The sequence below is a fragment of the Pezoporus wallicus genome, unplaced genomic scaffold (genome assembly GCF_028554395.1).
Source record: "Pezoporus wallicus isolate ANWC-B61680 ecotype Strahan unplaced genomic scaffold, APGP_CSIRO_Pwel_v1 scaffold_6885, whole genome shotgun sequence".
In the NCBI taxonomy this organism is placed as follows: Eukaryota; Metazoa; Chordata; class Aves; order Psittaciformes; family Psittacidae; genus Pezoporus; species Pezoporus wallicus.
Genome location: NW_026638858.1, coordinates 3,034,288 through 3,045,501, shown reverse-complemented (window position 1 = coordinate 3,045,501; position 11,214 = coordinate 3,034,288). Strand labels below are relative to the sequence as shown.

General features: G+C 41.8%; 1 protein-coding gene across 4 annotated transcripts in view; it reads left to right on the top strand.

The window, feature by feature from the left end:
- The first annotated feature begins 2,730 nt into the window (after positions 1–2,730).
- Positions 2,731–11,214, top strand: part of AP2A2 (adaptor related protein complex 2 subunit alpha 2) — a 48,784-nt gene continuing 40,300 nt past the window's right edge. For all 4 annotated transcript variants that reach the window (XM_057412718.1, XM_057412716.1, XM_057412717.1 and 1 more), the window contains exon 1: positions 2,731–2,913. In XM_057412718.1, the coding sequence (XP_057268701.1) occupies positions 2,847–2,913 (67 nt within the window). In that variant the 5' untranslated portion in view covers positions 2,731–2,846. The remainder of the gene's footprint in view (positions 2,914–11,214) is intronic.

Genomic DNA, 11,214 nt, shown 5'->3' with positions numbered 1-11,214 from the left:
AAGTCTTTGTACCAAATTGCAATGAAATTCTGAAAAGTATTAAAGCAACTCATATATGACATGGAAAAGATGGGACAAACTGTGGATTTATTTGCAAACAAATGTGCTGCAAAACATCTTCTGTAATAGTAAAGCATTTCTTGAGACCTTAATGTTTACTTTACAGTAATTAAATATCTTTAAAAATCACATCTTGGGATGGAACTAATGAAATCTATTTTTTCAGACTAGTGTTTTATAGATGTTAAGCTCAAACCAAAATGTTTTCCAGATTTATTAACTCGGTGGTTTTGTAAAGGGCTGTGCCTAGTGTGAACTCTGTGCTGTGTAACAGCTGAGTTCACATTACAATGGTTCTTTCAGTAAAGATGCGTATAGAGACCATTATAGTCTCTCTTTCCTTTCTTTGCATCTTCCCCTTAGCAAAACTGTCTGAAACGGGCTAATAAGCTCTAAACTATGAGGCAGTAAGTGCAGACACATACCTACGCATTTGCCATAATTGCATAAGCAGTTGTTGAGGCAAAAAAGAAGATGAAAGATGAGTATAGTAAGGCCTCAGAAGTCAGTCAAAGGAGGTTGACATAAAATAACCAGAATATGTGTACTGCATACTGAGCTACTTCAAATTAAATATTTCACAGTATAGTTACAAAACTAGAGAGCTCCACATGGGTTAACTACTTGAATTTACCCCAGTTCTCAAGCAGAATTTGCAGCCCAAACTTAGCTTGGTACTGTTACAGCTATTCTGGTAGCAGTACTTAAGCCACCACTTAAAAGGTAGCTAAAATGCACCTGCATGACTTGCAGTATTGTCTAGAATACAGCCAGACAAGGACACTTAGCCTTTAGGTGTCACTGTGCTTTTAAGAGTAGAAATCAGTTCAACCTTTCGGTTAGCTCAAAAATACTATTTTTTTTCTGAAACAAAAACTCTTATGTCGTGACATCTTAAGTTTTCAACTTCAAAGGTAAATGAAAATTATTGTTAAGCATCAAAGTTTGTAAAGCTATGAAAAGAGTTTTCTTTATGGAAACCTACAAATGCAGAGAATCTGAGCTGAATGTTAGACTAGTTGTACATGACTGCCTGTAGTTGCACTTAATTTAAAGAATGGATCCAGGGAGAAATTGATATATGTGTGACTACCACATGCTGTCATCTTGTCTTTCTAATACTTACATAAATAAAAAGTACTCATGCAATAATGTATCCTGAAAACACGCACAACAGACCCCTGAGAGGTGAGCTGAGGTGTACAGACACGACCAGAGAGACAGTATCAACATTTATGTGGTTCTTTATCTATGAGAGAAAAATGTATCAACTTAAAGGCATTGGAGCTTGATAAATAAGAAGCAAGCTCTCTCTGAGAAGGATTAACCACGGGAACAAGCTCCCCAGGGAAACAGTGAATTTGATGGTGTCAGGTGAAGACTGAGTGCCTTTCCTGGAAAACAGGTTGTAACTAAAAGCTAGATACTGGGGTCAATTTGAGGAGGGACAGTGGAGAACAGGGGAAATGAAATGGCTTTAAGTACACTGGAAAACAGATGAAATGACTGATTGATCACTAGTAACCCTAAACCCCACAATTCTCCTGGTTGTTATAATCCACTAAGTATACTAATCATTTGCATTATGACTGAAACTCTCAGTATACTTTTGTTTAGGCAGACTAATAGTTTTGACAGCATTTGAATCTATTTTCAGCTGATGAGATTAAATGCTCTGCACAGTCCTACATCTTTGGCATGTTCAGGATGGTTTAAACTTGAAATGTTTGTAATCTTTGGAGTAGATGTGGCATGGGAGTGTGTTGCTCTGCATGTTCACAGCCTTCATGAGAAAGATGCAGCCCTGGGTTTGTGTGCCTGCATGCCTACAGAGAGTAAGGATTGTGAATGACCACACGAAGCGCATAGCAACTGCACCTCTTACGCAGCTGAGGGCAGATTCATAAGGATGTGACAAAAGATGGCTCTGCTCTTGGGCTGGCAAATGTTCAGAGTAACTGCACGAGGTACCTGAAGTAGATTCCATGCACTGTTTTGGGGCCCCTTTTGAGCTGCAGGACTGAGGTACTGCTTCCATCACTTCACCCTGTGGAAAGCAAGATCATAGCCTGTACGCTTCTCTCCACATTTTAGAAATAAGATCCTAGACTATCAGACTGCCCAAAGCTTACCGCAGAACTAATTTTCTTGTCTCCTGATCGGCTGTCCCTTTCTTCCCTCAGAAATGACATCCTCTGAAGGCACCTGCGAATCTTGGTATTTCTCCTTCAGAAATCATAAAGCTTCTCGAGCAGTAGGAGCACGGGGAGAGGAAGGGATTAGGCCGCTCATAAGCAGGGAACGTGCAATGGGATTCACGCGTGGATCCAGCGGTTGAAGCCACTCTTCCGACTCCTCACGGGGAAGGGCTGCCCCTGCCTCCCTAGCACACCTCACGTCGGCCTGTGCCTGTTTGCCCTGATGGCGGTGACCGGTAATGGCGTCCCAGTAACAGCACCGCCAACCTTCAGGCCCCAGCGTCTAAGCAGCCACCCCTCCCGCGACGCAGGATGGCCCAGGCTCCTGCAGAGATAGCCAGGGCGCGGCGCAAGGAGCCGGGGGACATGGCGATCTCGCAGCCGCGGCCCGCAACACGCCCGCCTCGGCGCGGCAGGTGGCGCCAGAGCCTCGCGCGCCAGTCGCCCGCGGGGGCGCGGGAGCCATCCCGGCGCCTGCGCGCTGCTGAGGCGGTGGCAGCGGCCTGAAGAATCCCGCGGGGAGAGTGGGTGGCGGTGGTGGTTGTGGCGGTTTGGCGTGTCGCTGGGCGGCCGTGATCGCGCGCCACGATGCCTGCGGTGTCGAAGGGCGATGGGATGCGGGGCCTGGCGGTCTTCATCTCTGATATCCGTAACTGTGAGTGGCAGCCGAGGCGCGGTGGGGCTGGGGCCTGGGCCGGGCCGGTCGTTGCTGCGGGTCGTTGCCCCATTGGGCCGGGGTTTCTTTCCCTGAATCCCCTCACCAGTGCTTTTCTCTTCCCCTTATCCCTTGTAGCGGGCAGCTCGGAGCGCTTTTGCCTCACGAAATGGCGACGCGCTCTGGGGTGGGGGGGGGGGGGGTGGGAGGCGGCGCTGCGGGAGGGGGAGCAGTCTGAGGCTTTGGGCTGCGGGTTTGGGTTGATTTGTGCGTTTGGGTGGGTTGGTTGGGGTATTTTTCTCCCATCTTTCTCTGTTAGCTTCCCTCCCACGCGTCTGCGGAGGGGCGTTGGGTATTGCAGTCGCTGTCCCGGCGGAAGGGGATGCCAAGAGGCTGGTGTCCGTCGTCGTCGTTGTTGTTTATAAGGAGCTGAAGCTAAGCTGGCGTGTATTCGGGGTGCGGGAGTGTTTGTGGCGGACGAGAGAGAGGCGGCTCTGGTCTCCATCCAAGTCCGTGAACGCCTCTCGATTCGAAACGTCACTGATAGAAAGCAGGCCTCTGTAAGGGTGCCTGCGAGCAGGGCCTTCTGTGGGTATGGCTAGGCTTGGCTTAAATTGGCTTTAAAATTCTGCTTTAGCACAAATCAGCTCTTAGGATCCATGTGATTAAAAATGGAATGGAGAGGGCTGCGAGTTAGTTGTGCCCCTGAGGGAGGAGGGGGGAGCATGCCCGTGAGTGCGCAATGCAGAGGGGAGTACAGCTGCTGTTACTTGGGTTGGGAGGGAGAGAGTAGGCAAAGACGATGTATGTCTGGGGGTACATTCAGTGCTCAACTTACCTTTTTGACTGAGAATTGCATGTGATAGCAGCTTAATATTAATCTGAGTAACTGATCTAAGTGTATGATGTGGCAGGACTTGCTTGGGGAAGGGCTAAGGTCACTGTGGTTGGTGTGATGAAACAGTTCTGTTTTGTCCACCTTTTTGTCTCTGTAGATTACCTGAGGCTACTTTAAAAACAGCAGCAGTAGTAAGGTTTCCTCACTAACAGATGAATGTGGATTTGGAGAATTTTTAAATGCAAAGTATGATGATCTAATGATGATGGCTTTTATTGAAATAACCTCACCTGCTTAGGAAAATCTTCATGTTGATGACTTTTAATATAAAAGGCTAGGGAGAAAATCATGCTGATAAAATTACTGTTAAAACACAGAGTTTACTTAAACTAAATTCAGATGATTTAGACTTCCAGCCATGTAAACAAGGGCTTTGTATATAAAATTTAAGGTTGATCTTCCTTACAGTATAAGCTGTCTTGTTTTGTTTTCAGAATAGACCTGCAGATCCTTAGGTTTCTTCTGACTTCGTTCTTGTGTGTGTAGAAGAAGGCTTATAAAATGTGTTGTATATTAGTTCAAGGTTACATGAATGCTTTTGTGCTTTGTCTGGTTGGCCCAACAATTTTACTGGAAATTTTCCAGTGCCATGGTATTCTATGCATGTGTAACATAGCACAGAATCACAGAATAGTTTGGGTTAGAAAGTACCTTAATATCATCTAATTCCAACCCTGTGCGATGGGCCGGGATGCCTCACACAAGACCATGTCACCCAAGTCTCTGTCTAGCCTGGCATTGCATACTGCCAGGGGTGGAGCATTTATCACTTCTTTTTGCAACCCATTCCAGTGCCTCACCACCCTCACAGTAAAGAACTTCCTTATATCTAACCTGAACTTCCCCCTGTTTAAACCCATTGGCCCTTGTCCTATCGCTACAGTCCCTGATGAAGAGTCCCTCTCTGGCATCCAAATACTTGGTGTCATAGCATCTAAGACTTGCTGTTGTATCTACCCACTATTTTTTTTAATGATTGTTTTCATTCATTTTGATAGAAGTAGTACGAGTTGTTCTTCAGTGTCTTTTGCATCTTGCAGTTGGTCAACACATATGTCTACCCTTACTTTCACTGAAATTCAGTAGAGAAACTTCAGTAGAGAAGTTTCAGTAGGGAAACGAGAAACATTCAAGCTCTTAGGTTCCTAACCTATGTTTAGAGATGTGGAATAACAAAATTTGAGGTAGTAGGATTGGACAAATTAACTACTGATTTCCCCACAAGCTTGTCAGTGCATAGGCAGTGTGGGAACTCTCATGAAACAACCATCTCTCTGTCCAGATTGGACAACCAACCTCTCATCCTCTCAGTGTCTTCAAGTGACAGGCATGTAACTTGCATGTGAAATAAATAAAATATTGATGTTTTCACTGTTTAAGCAAATATTGATACTTCTGAAATGTTTTGCCCCTGTCCAGACAGCTATTTGAGAGCTGTAATTGTGTATCTTCATAATGAAGAATATAACTGTACCTTGCAAATAGCTGCAAAGGAGTTAATAGTTCCCACTAATAGGTGATTTATGCAGTTTCCAACTGGCTGTCTAGTGGCATTTGAGCCTTTTTCCTTTAAGGGAGTTCCTGGTGTTGCCAGCTAACCGTGGGCTGCTGTATGCTGACTAAGATTCCCCAAAATACTTGAGAGCACTCTCAAGAGACTGTGTTTTGCAGGCACTGATATTGGCTTCATTTTCATCTTTCTCTCGCCAGAATGGGGAGCTAGATACTTGTCAAGAACAAAAAGTAATATCTATTTAGACGAATAAAGTCTTTTGAAATGTAAATCTAAGATACTGTTCTTCCTCTTCTGAGATGGGAGGGGGGGAAGCTAGACACCAAGTGCAGTGCTTAACCTCTGTTTCTGGCCTTAAAGCTGGACTAAATATCTTGACAGTTGCACTAATGTGCAAAATGCCTCCAGGCATTCTGAATTTCAGTTTTAATTTTGACTTTGTTGGACTTGTTTATCTCCTTATAATACTGATGTAAGGACCTGACATTTTTAGTTTGCCTACAATTCTTCCAGATTGAGTAATGTTGAAACAGGGGTGTGTGTGATTTCTGAAAGACCTGAGGAGCAATTTCCCCCTAACCCTCCCCGCTATACTTAGGGGATTGCTGAAAAAATAAAATGCAATTGTGTGCCAGCTGTGCCTAGGTGAATGCAGTAATAAGATAAAAGGATATAAATATGTAAATTTAGACTGTCTACCTTTGGAAATGCTTAATCTTCTTACACAGAGTCTTCTTTCTTGGGCATTTGTACCTACAAGGTCTGCAGCACTAAATAATGCGTTCTTCCCTTTTGAGTTTAATTATATTACTGGTTTGGGAGTGATGCTGGTCTTGCCTGGTTTTACTAGTCTTTTACAGGCTTCAGAAAAGTCTGATAAAGTGCTAGCAGTTTTCAGTGCTTAAAACTCTAGTTGTTTGTGGGTGAACAAACAGCTTGCACTACCGGTCTGCCTTTAGTAGCTAAAAGGTTGATTTTTGACTTCTGTGTTCGTTAGCCATGGTTTTGGCACTTTGGTTGTCTATTAAGCTTCTTGATCTGAAGCTTCTGTGTCACATGGTGTTGAATGTAAGAATTGCTTTCTATGTGACTTTAAAAAAATGCTTAAAATATACTGATTTCTTGAAAGTCTGTAAAGCTATTAAAAAAAGTTTGCATACTACTTGTAGCAGCAATGTAAACTATTTTAAAGGCCAAAAGTGCTGCTTAGTGCTTTGACTTTTCTCTGGTGTCTGTGAAACTGTACCACTGAGCCTGTTTTTCAGAGGAAAATGTTCTTTATCCACCTAAATACCAACCGAATTTTCAAACTCAGATATTATAAGAAAGTTAATCATCCTGCAGTTCTGATATCTCTCCACAGTTTTGTTTCAGGGCAGCTTCTTGTTGCAGGCTCTGTATTTTGTACATAGAGATCCTGGTGCAGAAGGCAGAAAGAGTTTAAAAAAAAAAACAACAAACACAAACTCGTTTAGGTGCCTGACAACCTGCCAGTAGATGTATGAGCTCTTCTAGAAACTTGCATAATTGGATTGTTTTAACCATATATGAAATAGTACTTTCATAGACATCAGAGAAGAGACAAGAAAACTGTAGATTGGAAGCTGAAGTACTTGGCTAAGATAGTCCAGTTAATTAGCACTTTGGTTAATGAGGCCCACTGAGAAAACAGCAAGGTGTGGCTATGCTGTAAAACAGATTTGGTGATAGTGGAGCCGAAGGCTCTGAATCCTGTGGCTTGGTGAAGGGCCATCCAGACCTGGGAGTTCAGGTGAGGAAGAGTCCTTGTCACTGCTTGGGTGAAGTACCTCATGAACTAAGACCCAACAAGATTTGCCAGTGTTACAAGCATATGGAATCCTACAAGGAACACTTATTCTATATTGAGTATGCTAAGTCTTTTTTGTGTGTATATGTACTGCAGAGCTGCTGAAGTGATTTGGCTTATGCAAGATGGTATTTTATAAACTCTCTAGCTGTCTTAGCTGACAGATACATCGTCAGGAGTCTTTTTTTTTTTTTTTTTTGAGAATAGCTTTATTCTTATCTGGTGATAAAGTACTTTCAAGGCATTTGTCACTCAACCTATTTTGTTGCAACAACATTATTATCTGCTATTCACCCTGAAAACTAAAAGAGCTTACTTTTTTCCTTTCTTTTGGATGTGGTAGTATAGAAATAGTTTCTATTACAATATATTAAGTGTACTGCTGGTAATCCCTTCCTCCACTGTAAAATCAGGAAGTTATCTACTCTTGGGTTGATGGAATGGATCTGCACAGAGGCAAAAGCTGCTTTTGCCACAGGCTTTAAGGACAAGACAGTTGTTAATTTCCCTCACTAATTTAGGTAACTGCCTTATCTTTTCAATGTCATCTTAGAAGTTGGACAGGAGGAGGAATGACTCCTTCATTCTCCAGATGTTTCTTTGTATGTTCTAAGATACTGTTCTCCTCGGGCTAGTTTTTTTTTCCTTAAATAAACCCCAACAGATATAATAAATAAAGGTTTATATCTTCTCTTAGAACTTAATGCATTAATAATTCTTTGCACTGAACAGGGAGGATGTCCAGTTGCTGAAGGCTCGTGAAGCCTGACTTCAGTAGCTTTGTTTCACTGAACTGAAACTGGTGCAGGTTACAAATAAGCAAGTGGGAATTAAAAAAAGGCTGTTTCATGCAATTAGTCGTGTGAATGGATTGTAGATAATGGAGTGCATTACCTGTGTATGAGGGAGGGACATGTACATGAATTAACTGACCACATGGGTATGTATAGTTATTTGTTCTTTGTGAGAACACCCCCACAGTGGAAAAAAAATCTCACGCATAATGACTTGGGCATATAGAGCTTGTTTTAGTGCTTTATGTCAGTAATACTGCTTTAGTGTGTAGGGAGGCAGCCACTGTGTTGCTTCTTTGAGATGCAGGTTCTTGCTTGCATTGGATATGGTTTTAAAATATGACTTGAGTTACTTCCATTTACAGTCAATGACTTTTTTCATTTGTATTGTTAGATTACTTATCTCTTCAAAGGAATTTCAAGGCAGGGTGTCTTGATTTGCTGTCCTTTGCAAGGTTATGGTCACTCATCTAACATGAACAGTTTCTGGCCTGAAAAACCCTAAGAGCATGCTGCTAAGAGCTATTATAAGCACTAAGTCTTGCATCACTTGCTCCTGTTTGCAGGAGAGCAACTTAAGGAAAACACTATTAGTATGAGATTAATCTGAGGAGAATGTGTAAAACAAAACTAGCGTTCCTCTTGATTGCTCCTCAGTCTTAGCTTTCTTCTGGTCAGTTCGTAGAACGTTGAGGAGTTGTTTTTTGTTGTGTTTTTTTTTGTTGTTTTTTTTGTACAGTTTGGTGGTTTTTGGTGTGTTTTTTTTTTTTGTTGGGTTTTTTTTTTTTTTGGTTTTCATTTTTTAATTTCTGCATGTTTGGTCAAGAAAAAAGGAGAGTAGACTAGTATGATGGTTAGCAGACGAGAAGTTATAAAGAGCTAGAATTTCTCATGTGACAGCCACGTTCTCCATTGAAGACATTGGAAAATCTAACATCTGCTGAATTTGAAATCCTTTTGATAAAGGGTGCCCATCAGTCTGGCAAGAGGAAACTTAGGACTGTTGTAGAGACTGTTACATACCTGCATCAATTAGTGAGCTCATACATGATTTCTTAGGGCCCCTGAAACAGTAGTTTAGAAGTGATAGTAAAACTTGATTTTGGATAAGCCTCAAACTGTTCGTCTGTTATTTGGATGTGACCTAAGGTAGAAGAGAGGCCACAGTGACTTCTAAATCAGCGCAAATACTGCCTTACCCTGTTGAAGGGAGTGTAACTGTTCAGTATGAAAATACTGTTCTAGGAAATGGCTACTCAGTCAAGGAAGGAGGAAGAGCTGCATTATGTAGTAACCTAACCTTGCAGTTCTGGTTTTGCATATCTCCTTAGCTTAAAGCTTCTCTTTTGGTGGGAGTCAGTGTCATTTTTTTTAACTAAACTGTCAGGTAGATGTCATAAAGTCACTTGGGTCTGAGCTTCCAGTAAGCTTTCAGCTGATACAGGGAAAGATCTGGTCTTAAGCTACACCCTCTGACATAGTTACTCTTCAGACTCTTTCAAAATTTGAGCTGTAGTGTTTTTCTTAACTTGTAGTGCCTAGTTAGAAAAAACACTCATGGTACGCACCTAATATTATTAAACTTCTATTAAGTTGCTGCAATTAAACTGTCTGTATTGTGGTATGATTCAGAAGCTGCAGTATACTCTTCTGCGTTTATTTCCCTTCCCTTATGTGACTAAGGAGTTAATGGATTACTGTATTGCAGTAAAGCCTACCACTGTCTGCTGTTTCATGGGAAGTGTTGTTACAAGGGCAAATCTTTAGCAGTGTACCAGAGGAAGAAGTGAGTTCTGTGGATAGAACTATCTGCTGTGCAGGATATTAGCGAGTTCTTAAATAGGATCAGTAGGTCACTGATTGCTTTGTGTAAATGGGTACCTAATCACAACACGATGTCCCAAGGCACAAGAATCTTCAACTGTTTTTGTGCCAGTCATCATCTCCAACATAATAGACAGGTATTTCTTTCCTCTGATCAAACATATCTTGTGAAAGGACAGTATGCACCCGTGTTGTTCATAACAGGATGTTAATACATCATTGAGCAAAAAGCTGCTTCTTCTGCAGCCTTGAACTGGTCAGTTTCTGTACAAAACTGAAGCCATACTAATATCTTAGGAAGGTACAGTATTTTATAGTAGTCTCTTTGGATTAGTTGCAGAGTGAGTTTGTAAGCAGTAGCACCATCATTCTCCTTTGAATGTAGCCAGGTGGACTTGCATCTTGTGTTGCAGTGCTCTAGATAGTTTAGTCAAACGAAGGCTAAAAACTCATATAATGTGAGGGCAGGCATACAGCAAGCAGACCACTCTGATGTATTACTATGTAACCTGCCTCCCCTGTGACCCTTTCCTGCTGTGCTAAATAACCAGCTGAGAGATGGAGAAGCAGAGGATGGATTTGGTGGTTTACTTTATGAAGCTAATGATTTGCATAGCAAAAGGCTAATCTATAGAGCTGTAGCATGAGTATGCATCCTGCTGGCAGGTAAGAGTAGTGGTTTAATTTACTGATAGGAGTTTTAAGTTCTATAAAAGCTCTTTCCAAAGGCAGGAAAGGATGTGCTGATTACTTTTATGTGACTATTTTCCCATGAGTGTTTGCACCACTCTCAGTGTAGAGATGCTACTGTTTGTTTTGATTTGGTCCATCTCTTAAACATTTTTTTTCTCTGTTCCCTGACAACAGGTTTAAGAATGCAGTGCACTTTTACCATCATGCTGTTTTACTTTATACATGCACTTTTACCATAAGCTGTTTTAGCAATAGGAAAGGGGAATGGGTAATTTGATTGCTTTTTGCCACTAGGAGTGTGTTTGGATGGTGAATGTGGTGAGCTTGCTCTTTACCTGGTCATGTATTCTGCTGGCATTATCACTGTGGTAAAGCTGATATGATTTACTCTTCGGATATTAAATAACCCAATCTTGCTTTTGGCTGTTTGGCTCTCTAAATGATCTGCAGCAGTACAAAGTAGTAGTAGGAATACGTGTATTAGGAGGAGAGCAGTGCTGAGGAGCAGTCTGGAGTCATCTTTTAAGAAGTACAGCCTTAAAGTAATTATGAAACTTACAAATGAATTTTGATTAAAGGAAGCTAGTAGCAGTTTGACTGTGATGTCTCTTCCACCCAACTTAGTCAATCAGCTTGGATGCTCCTAGAGGCTAATGAAAACATAACAATTGAAAAAAATCTTCTGTTTGGGAAACAATGGTTTACAGCTCTACAAGAAAACATCTGGCAATGTCTTTGAGAATTTATCTTT